The 18,951-nt window shown below is 32.2% G+C and overlaps 3 protein-coding genes across 7 annotated transcripts; 2 read left to right on the plus strand and 1 right to left on the minus strand.

The window, feature by feature from the left end:
- Positions 1 to 3,751: 3,751 nt before the first annotated feature.
- On the plus strand, positions 3,752 to 6,213 carry LOC110417002 (Co-chaperone GrpE family protein). Its single transcript, XM_021429160.1, has 3 exons — positions 3,752 to 4,170; positions 4,436 to 4,909; positions 5,749 to 6,213. The coding sequence occupies exons 1-3, from the start codon at positions 3,919 to 3,921 to the stop codon at positions 5,953 to 5,955; spliced, it is 933 nt and encodes a 310-aa protein (XP_021284835.1). The 5' UTR covers positions 3,752 to 3,918; the 3' UTR covers positions 5,956 to 6,213.
- A 120-nt stretch (positions 6,214 to 6,333) lies between these two features.
- LOC110417003 (uncharacterized) lies at positions 6,334 to 8,873 on the minus strand. 5 transcript variants are annotated; one of them, XR_002445278.2, is made up of 3 exons: positions 8,665 to 8,873; positions 7,824 to 8,554; positions 6,334 to 7,282 (listed from the first exon to the last, which is right to left on the minus strand). XR_002445278.2 is itself a non-coding variant. In XM_021429162.2 (3 exons), the coding sequence occupies exons 1-2, from the start codon at positions 8,801 to 8,803 to the stop codon at positions 8,400 to 8,402; spliced, it is 294 nt and encodes a 97-aa protein (XP_021284837.1). In that variant the 5' UTR covers positions 8,804 to 8,873; the 3' UTR covers positions 6,334 to 8,196. The 5 variants fall into 5 exon arrangements, 3 of the variants coding, with proteins under 3 accessions (XP_021284837.1, XP_021284838.1, XP_021284836.1); XR_002445279.2 differs by having other exon boundaries at positions 7,783 to 8,554; XM_021429162.2 differs by having other exon boundaries at positions 6,334 to 8,196; positions 8,400 to 8,554.
- A 2,555-nt stretch (positions 8,874 to 11,428) lies between these two features.
- On the plus strand, positions 11,429 to 17,132 carry SHM7 (serine hydroxymethyltransferase 7). Its single transcript, XM_021428296.2, has 4 exons — positions 11,429 to 12,920; positions 14,251 to 14,656; positions 15,788 to 15,889; positions 16,606 to 17,132. Exons 1-4 carry the CDS (start codon positions 11,925 to 11,927, stop codon positions 16,827 to 16,829), a joined length of 1,728 nt encoding a protein of 575 aa, XP_021283971.1. The 5' UTR covers positions 11,429 to 11,924; the 3' UTR covers positions 16,830 to 17,132.
- The last annotated feature ends 1,819 nt before the right edge of the window (positions 17,133 to 18,951 follow it).

Genomic DNA, 18,951 nt, shown 5'->3' on the forward strand with positions numbered 1-18,951 from the left:
ATTTTATATTTTATATTTAATATATTTATATTTATATTATTAATTTTATATAATATTCATTTCTTAAATATATTTTAATGTCATATATTTTATTTTTATTTATTATTATAATTTTATATATTTTATTTTTATATATTTATATTTATATTATTACTTTTATATAATATCATTTCTTAAATATATTTTTAATGTCATATTTTTTATTTTATTTGTTTTATAATTTATATATTTATTTTAATATATTTATATTTATATTATTAATTTTTATATAATATCATATTTTAAAATATTTTAATGTCATATATTTATTTTTATTTATTATTATATTTTATATATTTTATTTTTATTTCTTTAATATATTTTTTATCTTATATATTTATTTTAATTTGTTTTATCTATATTATATAAATATTAATTTTTATATTTATTTTATTTAATTTTTTATTCTTATATTATATATTTATTTTAATTATAATATTATAAAATATTTTTAATAAGATAATAAAGTTGAAGGGTAAAATTGTCTTTAAGAACATTGCAGAGTGCAATGTAATGTGATTGCATTGGTTTTGGACTGCAATCACATTACATCTATTGGCTGCAATGTGATTACATTGCAATCTTACATTGCAGTGATCTATTACAAAACAAACACTGCAATGTAATTTAATAAGCCACATTACAGGGAATGTGGCTTACATCCCTCATACCAAACGCCACCTTCTTTCTAAAGGAGCCCAAGGTGTGGAACTAGATATTGCGCCCCTCAGGGAAATTTGGTCAAATCTAGCATTTTTGTTAGATCTGATTGTTGGATAGCTGGTCAAATGTAAGAGAGTGCCGTTGGTAGGTATGAGAGAAAGGAAAAACTATATATATATTTTAGACATTTCATGTTTAAATATTAATGTTATTTACATGTTTAGGATAGATTATTTATTTTAAAAATTAATGAACTCGCGTATAACTATGATCAAAAGTTGACGGTATTAGTATATTGTACCTTTGATTTTATCCTCATTTTAGTATTATTTCAAAGTTCAATTTATTTTCATAACCCGTAAGTACAAGTTTAGGTTCACTTTTTTTTTACATTAAAAATTTTAATTATATTTTTATAAAAATATTAAAAATTTAAGGTTGAAGTGTTCTTCTTAATCTTTGATTAAATACAAATTAAATATAAACATTTAATTTTAAATAAAGAAAATATAATATTAATACATAAAATTTTCTTTAGTCTTCGTTTAAATTCATGGAGGGTTAAAATTTAAGCATGAGTTTAAATTTATTTTCTTTTATCAATACAAAATATAAGAATCCGTTTGGAAACCAAAAAATAACTTATTGGAAAAAAATTTGTATAAAATATTTGATAGGAAAATTAAATATTTTCTATGGTTTAGATAAACTATTGAAAACATTTTCTATTGTTTGTATCATCTTGTGGAAAATATTTTTCATCATCACTAGTGGAATTATTTGGGTATTAAAATGATAAATAAGAGTTGATTACAAAACACGTGCCATTTACTTTTCACATGGAAATGAAAATGGGGAAAATTAAGAATGGAAATGAAAATGAGAAAAATTAATAATGATTTTTTCCAAGCATTTAACCACATATTATAATGAAAGTAAGTTCTAATCTTCAAAAAAAATTTCATCTTATCATTTTTTAACCATAACAATATAAAAATATCAACATTCATTAATTATGGAAAACATCTAAAACCTATATTTATAAATTTACATTTTTTAAATTATGATCATTGAAATATTTTTTGTTGTAATTATTAATTAGATTTATTCATTTTATAAATAAAATATTAATTGCATTGAATGATTTCATTGAAAAAAATGTTTTTAGTTTTAATAGTATTGAATAATTTAAATATTAATATTATAAGTTAAAATTTTTTAAAGTTAAATATTAATATTTTTATTATTTTAAAATTAAATATTAATATTTATCAAATTTATTATGCTAAGTTTAGCATAAAAGCAATTTTTCTATTCTCCATAAAATATCTTTTAAGGGTATAAAATATTTTATGTGATCAATGGATATTTTTTCTGTTAAACTGTAAAATGTTTTACATTTAGAATAATTTTTTCCTCTCCCAAATAAGCATAAATTTTAAAAATATTTTTTAAAAAATATTTTACATTAAAACAAATAGAATACATTAACTTGCGATGGACCCATCTCCTATATGGAAATAGAAAATGGACTGGGTTGTTTTGGCCCATCATTGATTGTGCCCATGACTTTGACGAGGCATGAGCTTTGCCCTTGCGTTGATTCACTAACCTTAGTTTCACTTTCTCCAATCTTGTGATATTTTAGTTAATAGTGTATTTTCAAAATAAAAAATTATTTCATATAATAAAAAGTTATCTTAATTCAAAGATTATGTTATATACAATAATATAGTGTAATTATTAGATTGTAAGTAGATTTTTCATGTGAATAATTATATCTTTTGGTAAAATGATATATTGAAAAAACACCTCTAAATCTAAAAGTTATGAGATAATTGAAAAAACATCACAACTCAAAAATTTACATATGAAAAGTTATCTTTCATACTGAACTCAAAGATTATGTTTTATGAAATAAATAATTATCATTTCATAAAATGATTATTGAAATAATACTTTTATCCAATAATTATGTCTTACAAAATGCAAAAGTTTTCTTAAGACAAAAAGGTGCCTCGATAAAAAAGTGGTATATTTGAAAAAGAGACACTTGCAAGTCTATATAAAGGACTTGCTACCAATTATTTTGACATATCAAAATAAAAATTAAGAGTAAGAGAAGTGTTGTGTTTTGAAAATTAACAAAAACTTAAGTTCTTATCAATTACAAAAACGCTTAAATTCTTTATAATCTACTTGATGTAGAAAGTAAGCTCTAAAACTAAATAATTTTGTAAACTATAGATTGTATGTAGTGATATACTTTCGTAAAATGTAAGACGAAATTAGACATTTACTTTATTGAATCACATTATTTTTTTAAATGAAAAGTGGTGAGGGTGAAATAAGTTTTAAAGATAACGTCTAATAAAAAATTAGCCTGGAAGTCAATTTTTTCGATTTCTTAAATTCCATCTAAACCTTGTTTGTATTAATATTAGTTAAATAGGCTTTTATGATAAATACTTAATTAATTATCATTAATCAAAATATCCGTTATCATTATACGTCTACACAACGTGATGCTGACATGAACAGTGAAAAGTGATGCATAACTATATTAGTATATCGCATCAGCATATCATATAACAAAACATGACAAATAATATTTTGACTAATTATTATTATTTATATAATTGAAGTGTGCTTGCTTTTACTCAAAACATCAATTTTGGGATTCCAAAAATTCATAGCCACAACTCCATGTAGCTTATTTAAAGATTGCTACTCCATCTTTTAAAATATATATGTTCAATTAATGGAATTTTATTTGTTTTCTCTTAGTTTAAATGTTAGTTAAATTTGGACATTTTAAACCCCTAAAACCAAGTTTTGATAACTTGGTAGGAGCAACTGAGTTAATATGATTAAAGGCTCGAATTAATAAGGCTCATTGGGTTTGGATTTAACTGTATTAATAAGGCTCATTGGGTTTGTATTGGGTTTTCTGTCCAAAAAAGAGCCAGACCCATGTCCTCTTGAATCTCTACAGCCCAAGGATAAATTAGTCAGTCGAACTCTCCTCAAGCTCCAGACATATCTTCTACCAACACTGTTCGGCAAAGGCAAGCAATTCTAGCAAGGAAGCCGTAGGGCTGTCTGTTATTGTCCCTTTATCTTGGGTTTAATTTAAGTACCCTTCAATTTTCTGACATAAATCTGTTAGAAACGTTAGCAATCTTAGATTCATCTGCTACAATTATACATAAAGCAATGGCTGTATCATTCTCTAACCATTCTCTGTTGGCTCCTCACTTTGCAGCTTCATCTTCTTCTTCTTTAAAGCCCTCAAAAGACAACAAACTACCTTTGTTAACCCTTCAATCTCTCCATCGAAAGCCTCGTTTTTCAAAGCCCATATCTGGGTTTTCTCCATCCAACCTTTCGTTCCCTTTGAACAGGTACAAGAATCCCAAAAGGCTTACTTTCAAGGCTTCTCTTTCAGCCCAAGAGTCTGCTCCCACTGTAAGTTCATTTTTTTCCCTTCTGGGTTCTTGTTTCTTTTTTTGTTCTAATTTTTTATCTCATTCATTCTGTCGTTATATTGTCCTATTGTTGAAGGTGTTGTCTTCTGTTGCATTAAAAGGAAAAGATTTGTTGAATTTCCTTCTTTTTATTATCATCGTGGTAGAGGAAAATTAGCTAGAGATGGTAATTTGAATTGATAACAAATACTTATTATTGTTTCATTGTTTATAGGAGTATTAATTTTATGAAGTAATTTTATCAGGACGACGTAAAAACATCAGTAGGAGAAAATTTGCCAAGTTTAAAGGCCATGATTAAAGTTTACAAGGAGGCTCTTCTCAATGGAGATGATAGGATTGTATCTGAGATAGAGAGTAGAATAAGCATTATACAAAATAAGAAGAATGGATTGGAAAAAAAAGTTTTGGAGTTGTCTGCAGAGATAACCACTGGGAAAGAGAAATATGTCCGTTTGCAAGCTGATTTTGATAATTTCCGCAAAAGATGGGAGAAGGAGAGACTTACAACAAGGTCTGATGCCCAAGGAGACGTGATTGAGAATCTTTTGCCCATGGTGGACAGTTTTGAGAGAGCCAAGCAACAAATAAAACCGGAAACGGAGAAGGAAAATAAAATAGATATGAGTTATCAGGGCATATACAAGCAGTATGTGGAGATCTTGAGGAGTTTGCGAGTGGCTGTTGTACAAACTGTTGGAAAGCCCTTTGATCCCTCTGTAAGTGTTTTTTTTTAATGCTGTGCATAATATCTGTTTTCTTGGTACTAGTCATAGTAGGGCTTTGTTTAATTCAGTCACATTGGAAAAGTATATTGCAAGTTTTGGACATATATATGCATGGTTCAGTTAGTTGCCTATAAGCTTAAGTTTTTGAAGAAGGCCTTTGAGAATAGTACTATATAATCCAAATCTTCAGTCAAGGAGGCACTTGGGTTCAATTTGGCTGGGGTTTTGTCTCTATTCAACTTTCCTTGGTTCAGTTTGTGTTTCAGGCTTGGTTTTAGTTTCAAGCTCCATGTGTTAGCCTGATTATCTTTGAGGCTTGCATGTGATGGAATGTTAAGTGAGTGACATACATTAGGAAACTATAGTTCAAGTTTGGGCTAGGTACCTGTGATCAATTGGAACTTGCTTTTAACCTCAAGAGTTAGATGCCATGCATCTCCAGCACTGAAAGTATGCATATCTACAATTTGAATCAGGACATTCTAGGTATTGACAAAGAAAATTATGAAGCAAGATTGCATATAACTAAGGGCTATAGTTTTCTATCATTCAGTTTGGTTTTCCTGTCTGGATCATTGGCTAAGATAATACTATGCCATCCGGCTGGCATTAGTTAGTCTTGCAATACGTTATTGATTTAGGCATATTCCACTCCAGTATATGATGAAATTGCATGTTGTCCCTATTTTGAGCCCAAAATAAAAATACACCATTCAGAAGTTTGATTGAAACAATAAACTTGTAGACTTTGGATGATAGTCATTGGCAAATGGAAATTAGCCACCTGATATTCCCAGCCATTTCATTATTGATTCACTTGTCTGTTACAGCTACATGAAGCGATAGCACGTGAGGAGTCTCAAGAGTTCAAGGAAGGGATTATAATCCAAGAATTTCGCCGTGGATTTCTCCTTGGGGATCGACTTGTCAGACCAGCGATGGTTAAAGTTTCTTCAGGGCCAGGTAGTAAGAAAGCAAGTGTGGCCACTGAAAAATCTTCTGGGCAACCTGCAACAACTGGAGTGGATGACCGATAATGTTGTTTTATAAGCTCAGCAATCCAAATGGGGATAGATACTTGCATTGGCACTCTGACCATCTCTTCAGCATGTGAAGGCTTTTTCTGTTGAACATTTCCTTTGCTATTTTGCCTATGACGTGACCCTTGGTTTCGATGTTGTCAAATTCAGTTTTCATGGTCTCAAAGGGGGCAAAACACTTGTACAACTAAGAATATTCACATTAATTGATTTGTTAAAGCAAAATCTCTTCCTTTTCTTTTTCTTTGCTTGGCATCCCCATGTATATTGTGTTGGTGTAATTCGAAATGTGCTTTGATGTTTGTCAACCCCTATATGCTGAAACACCAGCTTTTCAAATCAAGTCAGCAGGCAAATTTTGAGTAAATTTCAGTTGTCAGGCAGAGCCTGGATGTGAAAATTTCTTCTATCCTATGTCCTTCAGATTTCAACTCCACCTTGAACCTGCTTTTCACTACATACATGCGCATATCCTAGAGCCTATATTCCCGATGCTGTACCCATCTGCGGTCATTCCTCTTTAACTGAAAATTTGCGTCCATCACTCACAAACATGTAGGAAGAACCTCGAGAAAGGTTAATAATAGCGTTCCATAGCAGAATCTTCTTTAACTTCAGAGTCTGACAATGAGACTAAGAACAGCTTGGCCATCCTCGTTTTACCACGTCTGCTGTTTGGCATAGGTGCCTATCAAAGCACTTGCATCTTGCAACTTAGAAGTCGCATTCAGAAAAGTCCCTATCAAGGGTAATAGCTGTGATTCTCTTCCCAGTCTTTGTGCTCCCATGTCATCACACCCAGGGAGAAGAACAGGAAATTAATTGAGCATTGCTCAAGCCCTTCCGCCACCGTTTCATAATAAGGTTCTGTAGCCATTTCTGATTGCTGATTGCTGATGTGAGATGCCAAATCACTTATATTTTACTTTCACAGGAAAGCTAATTTCAGTGACATAAATGTACCTGCCACTCAACTAACATTAAAGTCAAATGGAACAAGAGAGATCAGCAAGCTTTTGATAATCACGTATATTTTCAAGAACCCAATTCTTTACAACCAATTAAAATCTATTTACAGAAGCAGAAACTACATTCTCCAATCCTCCTGATATCATAAAGTGTAATGTCAATTCCTTCTTTTACATCAACCAATTAACAAGTTTGCATTTGCTATTTTGGAAATGAGATCCATTCTGGTCCTTCAAAGCATGAAGGAGATGAAGAATTTCGATCTCCTGCACTCTGAGCTGTCTTCTATATTGTGAACTGCCAGCATTCAGTTGGGTTCCATCATTTGAAAACGGAGCTTTATGGCTGCCATCATCTACACAGAAGGTGCACTCAGATTGTGGATGAAAATACTTCACAAATCAATTCATAGAAAAAGTCAATTCACCTCTTTTGCAGTATAAGATAAACCAAGTTAATGACCCACACAGATTAAACATGCCAGTGATAATTATAGGCACATATGAAAGAAGAATTGACAGAAACGCAAGCCACTTTGACAAATTTAATAATATTTCCTCCCCTCTCTCCTCTTAGCATTTAGATGCACCTTTAGATAATTTAAATTACAAGGAGGAGGAGGTCTTTACAATAAGAGTACAAGTGAAAAGTAAATAAGGAACAGGCCAAGAGAGAGACGCACATAGGAAACCCCAACACTAGCATAAGTAAAACAAACTAACTAACAAAAGGAAAACCCTTTAAAAACAAACTACTGCAAAGGAACAGAATTCCAACCATTATACAAGATTCTTCTCACTAACTGACTGACTATAGAGAGTATGCAAAATTAAGAGCATGTAAAAGAATATTAACCTTTGACACTTCTATTTGTAAATTAACCATTGGCTAATCACCTTTTCTTTTTTGACAAAATTCCTCTTTCATTGCATCCCGGATGGCAGCAAAAGGAATGAAATCCCTGTAGGTGCCTTCAAGAGTGTGCACAGTAATAAATCCCAATTACCAAATTACACCTTTCAAGGTCTAAAGCAGAAAAATGAGTTAACCTTGCCTTGTTTATTTGTACAATAGGAAGTCATCCCTTTCATTCTAAACTAACTGCAGCTGCACACCAGGCGCAGATGGTGTACCACAGGGTGATAAAACTGCTTATTACCACCTTTGAAATCATAGCAAAGTTTCTCCCATAGTAAGGGTTCGCATTGCTTAACAGTGCCGATGATCACATCCATTTCACCTTAACTTAATTGACATCCCCTTGTCAAACTATGTTCTTCAAAAAAGATCAATTAATTAACACTTAAATAGAAACCCGAACAATTCAATCAAATACAATCTTTTACAAGCTACACAGAACGTAATATAACAAAGAACAAGTCAGATGTTTCATGTCAAACCAACTGATCGGAGACAGAGTTAATTGAGATTAATCAGAAGAGAAACAATAAATAAACAAATAAATAAATTACCTACTGAGAAGAAGAACTTTGAGCGTTGATGCTGTTATAATATCTCGATAATCGACGAGTCGGCGGCTTTGGTTTAACCGGTTTTTTTCTCAGACCGAAAATTTCTTGAACCAGTGGCACGTGTACCAGAACTAACTTCCATGCCAACCACCACCCTATAAGTTCGAATTTATAAATTCAAAGGGAAAAAAAACACTTGATTATCAGCCAATAAAATCCTTCAATTACGAAAAATAAAATTACGAATTTGATAAAAAAAAATTACATAGAAAAATGAAGGAGAGGACGAAAAAGATTGCGATAATCGGTCGGAATAGTAGCAGATTGAGATAATTCCAAAAAGATAGAAAATTCGACGAAGTCGACGATGAAGAGGACTCCATGGACTGCACAGCTAAAAGCATCGAATCCACGGACCTCTTCCAGGAGAAGAACGTTTCTGTCTTTATCCTGATGCTGGGCTGGGCTTCACTTGGTTAGCTGAACTGGGAAGCAAGGAAAAAATAAATAGAAATTATTCAATTGTACGTATCTTTCCGGTTACCGCGCTTATAATATTTTATATTCTCTTTTATATTTTTTAAATATTTATATTTTTTATGTTGAGAATATAATAATATTTTGTTAATAATAAAAATTCTAATTAAATAAAATTAAAATTAAGAAAATGACATATGCTGACAGTAATTATTCTTAAATTTATATATTAATATTTGTGTTATTAAAGATATATTAATATTGAAATCGTCAAATTTTATTGACAACAACAACATAATCCATGAATAAAAATATCATTCAAAATATAATATTAAAAGCTTATATTATTTCAAAAGATTGATTCAATTTTTAATAACAAAGTTCATAACTTATATCATACCTTCTTTTATTTATGTAAATGGTTATGTATATAAGCATATATTATATTTGTAATTTGATTGTGTAAATATAACGAATGTAAGCTTTTAAAATCATTCATAGCATTTATGCATTAGTAATTTATATTAATTGAATATTTTATTTTTATTTATGTTAATCATATTTTGTTGATATTTTTTAAAAAAAGATTTCTCATTATTTTATTTTACCAATAAAATTACTATTTAATTAAATACATAACCATATAAATTATACCTAAAACACCTCATTGAAATTGGATTTGGACTTAAGCTGCATTTTGGTCAAATAATGAGTTCGACAGGAACAAACTTTCTCTCTCTCTTAATTTTAAAATTATGCCGTTTTAAATTTTGTATATAAATCTTAGCCCAAAATGAAAATCCTAATTTTTAATTTCTCACGTCTTCTTTCTATCTAAAGCATTCGACTCTCTTTTTCCTCTCCAATCCATTTTAGTATTAAAAAAAGGTAAGGATGAGCGATAATCAGTAGAACAAATTATGAGAAATAGTTAACTTTATAAATTTATTTTAAAAATAAAGTTAAATATAAAATTAATTGTTTTTATTTGACTTTTGTTACAATTTAACAAAAATATTCTTAAAACCCTTTCAAATAAATTAGATATTTTCGATTTTTCACTCACATCATCCAAAACACTATCCATCTCGTTCTCCCAACTTTCTCATGTTTTTTAAACCATTTAAAATGATGTTTTTTGTTTACTCAATTTCTTTTCAAAAATTTTAATAATTAAAAAATTTTAAATAAAAAAGAAAAAAATAGTTCGAGATTTTTCATTCATCTTGAAATAAATAAAAGATTTTTAATTTTTTCAAATTTGGTGCAAATTTGAAATAAAGAGAAAGTGAAAAAGGAAAAAAAGTTGAAAAAGAACGGTAAGAAAGAAAATGATTTTTGCATTTTGTATGTAGAGGACAGAAAATGAATGGTACAAGATTTTTCGTAATCTTGAAATAAACAAAAAGCTTAAATTTTTTAAAGTTGGTGCAAAATTGAAATAAAGAGAAAGTGAAAAAAAAAGTGAAAACGAACTATATGAAAGAAAATGATTTTTATGTTTCAATTGCTTCCATCTATCTTTAATTTGGAAAAACCTTATAAAAAATTTTTAAAAAAATCCTTACTGGATGATTTTGTTGATGAATCGCAAAACTTTGTATTACTTCTTAATAATTTCGTTTATATCACTTCTTAATCATTTCATAAAAAAATTTTATTTATATCACTTCCTAATAATTTTGTAAAAAAATTTATTGGAAAAATGTTCTCTACTATGTGTAAAGGCTTTAGGAGATTTTTTTTTATAATTGAGAAAAAAAAAGATTCGAACCCTACTCTTTAGACTAAGAGATGATATATCAATTAATAAGTTAAATGCTCAAGTGTGTAAAAACTTTGAGAGATTATTATAACATTTTTTTAATATAACGTGTAATAATTTTTTTTAACATGTTGTATAACAATTTTTTTTTAATATGATGTGTAACAATTTTTTTTAATATAACATGTAGTAACATTTTGAACTTAATATGTAACAATGACATTTTTCAATATGACATTTAATAATTTTTTTAATATGATATGTAATAATTTTTTTTCAACATAATGTGTAATAATTTTATTTTCAATGTGATGTATAATAATGATTTTTTTTTCAACATGAAGTATAATAATATTTTTTTTTAACATCATATATAATAACTTTTTTCCTAACATGATAAAAGTAACAACATTTTGAATTTAATATGTAATAATAATATTTTTTTTCAACTTGACTTATAATAAAGATAATTTTATTCAAAATTTTTTTTTAGATTAAAAATAGTTAAAATTATAAAAAAATTATTTTAAAAAGCACTTTAGTTATGAAGGTTAAAAAATTATTATTTTATTATTATATACATTTTTCTGAACCCAAACAGATAAAAACAGAAAAAAAGTGCAGCATGGAAATCAATTGGATACTTTAATATAATGGTATTAGTTATTATGCATAGGAAACATGAAAAACAAATGCACCATGGCCCATTCCAATTTCCACGTTGGGGACCAACCTTGTTCTTCGACCGAAAAGGGCAAAACAAGCTTGAACCTAACTGGAGTTCTGTCTACATGAGTCGAGACGAAGGAAACATTCTCCGCAAGCCAGCTCTAGTCCATTTACGCCACGTGTAATATCACCGGGGCAGGCCCGTATGCCCAGCTGTTGTTCCCGGTGAAAAAACTCACGAGGCCCAAAATATGATCCAGGTTCATTCCCTCGTCTTCGTCTGCCACCCAGTCACAAAGGGAAGCCTTCATCATAATTATCTCTCCATTCCTGTCTAGTTTGTACATACATCTCCATTGTGCAAGGTTCAGGGACTCAGTTGGAAAAAAGGAGACCTTATTCTTTTTTTCAAATTTTTTCTATGGAAAGGTCTGCTTCTGCTCCACCATCGAATCAGCCAAGGCTTCGTTATTTCCGTTGTAATTGCTTTAGAAACTGTTGCCGCTGTTTCTGTTGCTTTTACACCTTCCATTAAAGGGCTGTACGCTCTTCCCCACCTGAAAAAGTTTCCCCAAACACTTCAATTTTTATAAAATTCCCCTTTTTTTAGGGTAATGGATTTATCTCACGCTGAATCGGGTCTGTCTCTGGGTTTTACTAAAACTTCCATTGCAGACGATTCGATTTCGCTTCAAATCGACACCAGCTGTCGCTGCTCATCGAACCCGGTCCGGCCCATTCCGTTACAATTCCTCGAAAGAAAAGACGAAGGTGCCTCTTGGTTCGAGAACGGCGCGCACATAAATCACATCAAGGAAGATGAAGAAATTAGGATTTTAGGGCAATCCATGTGCGTGAAAAGACATAGGGATTCCCAATCTGTTTCCAACATTTGTAAACGGTTAGCTACCGAGCCCGGTCTGGACCAAAGACGAGCCGCGGTCCGGTCATGGGGAAACCAACCGCTCGAAGAGGCGGATCCGGAATTGAGTGAAATCATGAACAAGGAAAAGCAAAGGCAATTCTTTGGAATTGAGCTTATTGCTTCTGAAAACTTCGTGTGCCGAGCTGTGATGGAAGCTTTGGGAAGCCATTTGACGAACAAATACTCCGAAGGAATGCCTGGAGCAAGGTACTACACGGGCAATCATTTTATTGATCAAATCGAAACCCTATGTCACGAGCGTGCATTGGCAGCTTTTAGTCTTGATTCCGAGAAATGGGGAGTCAATGTACAGCCATATTCATGTACTTACGCGAATTTCGCTGTTTATACCGGACTTTTGTTGCCAGGTGATAGGATCATGGGGTTGGATTCACCATCCGGAGGGCATATGAGTCATGGATGGTATATGCCGGGTGGGAAGAAAGTATCTGCTGCTTCCATATTTTTTGAGAGTTTTCCTTATAAGGTGAATCCGCAAACAGGGTATATTGATTATGATAAGCTTGAGGAGAAGGCACTTGATTATCGGCCTAAGATACTTATTTGTGGTGGTAGTTCATATCCTAGGGAGTGGGACTATGCTAGGTTTAGGCAGATTGCGGATAGATGTGGAGCAGCGTTGATGTGTGATATGGCTCATATTAGTGGTCTCGTGGCTGCTAAGGTTTGGACTTGACTTGCTTTGATTAGTTATTGGCTTGACGTTTTGATTCTAATATAAAGATTTTTGTGCCCTGAGTTGAGGTTTCTGGCAATTTTTGCCTGGGTTATTTGGTTTCTTGCGATTCATTTGGATAGTAATAGGCCTGTGTGAAATTGCTTATGTAATCTATAAAAGTATATGGTGCTTTGAGAACACTTAGATTAACTTACTAGTAGCATGCTGTTGGCAAATTATCACTAATGGTACTGTTTGTTTGCCAAATATGCATGCAATTCACACACCACAACCTTCAATGCTATGCAACTGAACTCAACTGAAAAGATATGCTCACATTTACATTTAAGGAAAGGAAGAAAAACTAACTTCACTTAACCTTTAGAGAGAAAACTTAAGCTTTATTTTGTGAAAAGCAAATCATATCAGTCTGTGAATTTGTATTTGCAAACAGCATTTGTAACTTATCCTGAACTGGCTATTTAGTCGAGCTTAGGTAAAATTTGTCTATTTGGTTTTGTGAGATAGACTGATTTATCATATAATGATCATGAACTGACTTTGTAAGCCATAAATGGATCATCTAAGATTTTCATTTTTACCTTCTCCTTCCTTAACAACTTTGAGTTGATAACACTTGGTAATATGTCACCTAAAGCACATGATCCTTTGAGTCTATACACATATAAATGCACATACACCTCATCCTTTGTTCTTGTTAGTGAGGGAAATTGGTGTTTCTTTTCTTTTTTTTGTCTCTCCTTTTGGTTGGTTGAGTCTACTTATTTCAGAGAAAAGGTGATATTTTGGAGACTGCTAGTTATAGAATTTAATTTTGATTGTTATTGGGCTAGTGATCATATCATTTTTATAGTTAGTGTCCAGTTGGCTTTATGCTGAATTCATTTAGGGTGCTCTGCTTGTTTTGCTGTTACTAGCTCATCCTTGATACTTACGAAATTCAAAGGTATAGACTGTTGATTTTCGACAAGGTGTTTTCCACTGTGGTGCTCAAGGGAACAACACTTCTCAGATCTAATTGTTAGTGTTATATGAGTACAAAATAACGGGAAGGATTGTGTGTATCTCAAGCTTGAAAATAGTAGAATTGTATGCTGAGGTTTTTGGTTGTACTGAATACTGCACCACCACGCCCTCCCCCCCTAAAAAAAAGGAAAAAATCCGTCTTATGATGCTGCATCCCTTGAAAGAAAAATACTAGCTTTGACATGTAATGTCTCTTCAGGTTGATCTCTCTTTCCATATTTGCCTTTTTATGTAAGGCATTATGTGTTTTTCTTTCCCCTACCAGGATGTTCACTATTGTCCATTACAGGAATGTGCCAGTCCATTTGACTACTGTGATATTGTTACTTCAACAACTCACAAAAGTCTGCGGGGCCCAAGGGGAGGTATAATCTTTTACAGGAGGGGTGCAAAATCAAGAAAACAAGGAATGTCTCTCAGTAATGGTGATTGTGGTAGTCAGTATGATTTCGAGGAAAAGATAAACTTTGCTGTTTTTCCATCATTACAAGGGGGACCTCATAATAATCATATTGCCGCTCTTGCCATAGCCTTAAAGCATGTGGCTACACCAGGGTACAAAGCATATATGCAACAGGTGAAGAAAAATGCTCAGGCTTTAGCATCTGCTCTGGTGAGAAGAAAATGCAAATTGGTTACCGGGGGCACTGACAACCATTTGTTGCTCTGGGATCTCACTACCCTAGGTTTAACAGGTATTCTAATCTTATCCGCTCGATATCACAAACCTGGTGTATTAACATAGTTAGGCAATATGTGCTAAGTGCTGACATCTTGAATTTGTTTTTTGTTGGAATTATGTTATTCCTTTCAGTGATTTAGTTTGATTATGTTAACATTGCTGTTGTCCATCACCTGTGACCAATTTTCACCCAAAACTTTTTAATGGCTTTTTTCACTTTCTTTTCTCCCTTTTGCTAGTCAGCCTCTATTTTTGTTTTGAAGCGAACTTCGTTTTCTTGTTGGATAATGTCACATTGATTATGGAATTTATCAAAAATCCCTTGTGAGGATCAACTTGCCGTTAAACTTATAATAAAATTTACCAGTCTTATTCAAGGCCATGTTTTAAATAGAGATACCTTATGCCAAGTTGTTTAATTCCATGTAAAGAGTACAAATAAGTAATTCTCTTGAATAAAATATATCATTAAAGATTATAAAGGCATAATATCTTGTAAAAATATTTAACCATAACAAAAATTGTGTAGTGAAAATAGAAGCTGGTAGTTGAGTTTAAAGGCTGTCAAATTTTCTTGAGAATCAAAAGAAAATTGAGCTAATTGCTTGTAGACCTCATTTGATTCAAGTTTTCCTTCTTTCTATTTCTCACTAGTCCATGCTTTCCACAATAAATTATTATTATTTTGAAAACTGGCATTTGTTTTAAGCTCTAAGGCAATTTGAGGTTGCCTGGATATACAGGACACACATCAATGCGTCACATGCCGTAGCAATACTTATTAGAACAGAGGGTAGAGGTTCTGTGTTCTTGTGTTATCATTCCTACATTCTTCATATTTTTAGGTTCTACTTGCTTTCTTCCCAATGATATTCCATGTGCTTTAAGTATCTTAAAACAAATTTATATTCAAAGTAGCATCCTAGCCATGTTAGTTTTCTTGAGCTAGTAAAAATTTATGTTCCATATTTGTCAATGTGTTTGTGATGTTTAACAAGATTGATTAGTTCTAATAATTTATTACTATAATGAGCCCATATATGTGCCTTTATCAATATGCAGAATGCATTCTTGTTTGTACTAATGCAGATGCTTTCCTGCTCTCTTTCCCTCTCTAATAACTCTTTCTTATTCTGTTTCCCAGGTAAATGCTATGAGAAAGTTTGCGAGATGTGCCACATCACTCTCAATAAAACTGCTATATTTGGTGATAATGGTGCTATTTGTCCTGGAGGAGTGAGAATTGGTAAGCGGTATTCTTCTCTTTGCAGTTGGAGAAATTTCTTCTTGCTTTTTGGCAGCTTCATATATGATTTTTTTTTTGAAAAGACAGCTTCATAGATGGTCGCATTATATCATGCTTTAGTTTTGTTCTGCATGCACATTATCTAGGTTTGTTGCCAGATTTTTGTTACAGAGTCATTGAAATGAGGCATATGGTAAAATTTTGTGCTCAACTTTCTAGTATCAGTTCTTTCAAGTGCAATAATATGTTATTTTTACCCCTTTAATGTATTTAGAAATGACTAATTCATGTGGTAGTTAGAGTGTTTATTACATTTACTATGGGTATTTGAAGTTACGAAGGTGCTAAAGGAGCACATATTGTGCTTTGGCCTTGTGCTTCTTGCTGGCTAACTGGCAATGGGTGTATTGAGGCCTCAAAACATTGTTGAGAATCATATGAATCATTAATTTTTCTTTTATGTAGTGACTCAATTATTGTTGTGGTTTCCTGCTTTATAAAACATTAAAATTAGCATAATTAAAATAACAACAGGTTCCTAGTGTATTAAGACAGATGTTTTATCTTTTATTTCAACTACTATATTTTGAATGCAGTTCATTTATAGTGGTTCGCTTACTAATACTCTTTATGTTTTTATTGTCGCCAAAGTACTGGCTTCCAATATGTTCTTCCATTCTTGTCTTAGTTTTCCTAATTTTATATATTTTTCTCAGGTACTCCTGCTATGACATCGAGAGGTTGTTTAGAGTCCGATTTTGAGACAATCGCTGACTTTCTTTATAGAGCAGCTCAGATTGCCAGTGCTGTGCAGAGGGAACATGGAAAATTGCAGAAAGAGTTTCTCAAGGGTCTTCACAATAATAAAGATATTGTTGATCTTCGGAATCGGGTTGAGGCATTTGCTGCTCAGTTTGCAATGCCTGGATTTGATACTTGAAGATTTATAAAGATGGCATGCATGCTACTTGGCATCATTTTCTTGCATCTCTGGCATACTATCACATGTGCTTTTGGTAATCCGTTCTGTTTTGCCCATCCACATTTTCTTAATGAACTCATGTAAATTACAGTAAATAGGTTAACATTTTTGGATATGTTTCCAAAATTTAACAGAAATCACATTACATTGTCTGAACCAGCTGTGTTTTTGTAACTTTTGTAATTTTTGTAAAATGTCATACAGAGCCATTTCTTTTAAAATAGTACTTATAATATTTATGATGCAAGCATATTTTATGAAGTTCACTCTTGCTAGCTCCCCTGTTTGGTGTGTTTTTTTGTGACAGAGAAAGTCAGTGAGGCAGTGAAAGTGTATTGCTCCTTATGGCAAGAACCTTAGCAACAGATGCGACCATATTTATAATGTGGATTGTCAGGGTTATATGCAGCCTACTGAACTGGTTGACAATAGCACTGTTATGTTACTGCTGTTTGTTCCGGATAATTGAAACAAGGCAAACAACCACTTTAAGTATCCCTGTTGATTTTGATGGTTTTTAAAATATATCATACTACTTTTTTCCTGCATAGCATGATATTGTCTCTGCATTTACTTGCTATGGCTCCTGTGGCTCTTGGGATCTTAGTCATTTTTGTTTTGTTTCTGGTTTTCGGTTTTTGGCTAATTTTAGTAAGCGGTGTAAAGAGGAAACAAAAGCTGAGAACTTTTCTTTAAAACAAATAAAGAAGAGCATGATTTGGGGTGATAATGTGGGGCTTGGCGTGTTGTTGAACGGGTAATCATCCTGCTCAGTACGTATAGCCCATAGCACAGTTGGAAGCATAATTTTTCTGCTGCTGCCAAAACTTGGTGCTAGCTTTTATTTATTCACTACTTGATTTTGTTTTGTCTGTGTTCCCCCCCCATTATTTTATGCTCTTTTTTTTTTGTTTATTTATTCAGCCTCCTCGCATGGAACCCTTGAAGGGAGGCAAGGCATGAATTTCCGGCAGGGACAAAAAGCATGAGATACGGTTACAAGCGAGAAAGTGACCCCCCCCATATTTTCTTTAGTTTACAATACCACAGACCCCCCCAAAAGAGGGAGAAAATAAAAGAGAAAGGATAAATATAACTTGGAGGGAGAGAGAGAGACTAAGAAGAGACATGTCAGGAAGAAGGGATGTGCTTCGAAGCTTTCATCATCAACTCCATTGCTTTCAAAGTTGAACCGAATCAGACAAAAGCTTCCTGAGGGCAAAGAAGCTGCTGCTTTTGAAATTAAAGCTACCCAGGAATCTCACAGCCCTCCCTACAGCCCTAAGGCCCCCTCCCCTTTTTCATCATTTTTTCACCACTAGAATGATTAGTCATTTACTATAACAACTTTGAGAGGACCTCTTTGGACCACCGGATCAAGAGGGAAGCTACTTTCAATGTAATTAAAATAATTACTTTACCTACTATATATATATATATATATTTAATTTAACCACAATTCATTCAGGATTTGACTCTGATATTCTCCCCAGTTTCTTAAAAACAAAAACAAAAATAAAAACGAAAACGCAAGAAGCTTCTATGCTCTTTTTCTCCCATGTAACTTGTAAGAAAGATAAAAACATCAGAGAGCAAGTAGGAGGCTGGTTTGCCCTGCATGAAAATTAGTCCTAACCTTCTTTTCTTGTGCCCTTTTTTGACTAGACTGTTTATATTTTAAGATTGTTCAAACCCAGAATTTGCTCTGCTTTGTCGTCCCCCTCCCCTGCATATTTGTTATCTCTGGTTTTGGGAAAAGAAACTACTACTATCTTCAAAGTAGAAACAATGAATGCTCCAAAGATTAAAAAAAATAAATAAAGAAAATTTTTTAATAGAAGAAAAAAGGGAAAATTAGAAGGAAGGGAAAGGGTTAAAAGGTACAACAACCCCCAACAACTGATTCCTCTACCTAGTATTTTTTTTTTCAACCATCCTAATCTCTCTGTTTTCTCTCTCTACCTATGACTGCAAAAGTCCAAAAGCTTCTTCCTCCCTTCAACAATCTCATCAAAGAAATCATCAAGTTGGCCAACAATATTCTCAGCACCAGATCTTAACACCCCAAAACACCCCTTCA

The sequence above is a fragment of the Theobroma umbraticum genome, unplaced genomic scaffold, assembly GCF_002168275.2.
Source record: "Theobroma umbraticum cultivar Fairchild unplaced genomic scaffold, ASM216827v3 scaffold_51.0, whole genome shotgun sequence".
NCBI classification, from domain to species: domain Eukaryota; kingdom Viridiplantae; phylum Streptophyta; class Magnoliopsida; order Malvales; family Malvaceae; genus Theobroma; species Theobroma umbraticum.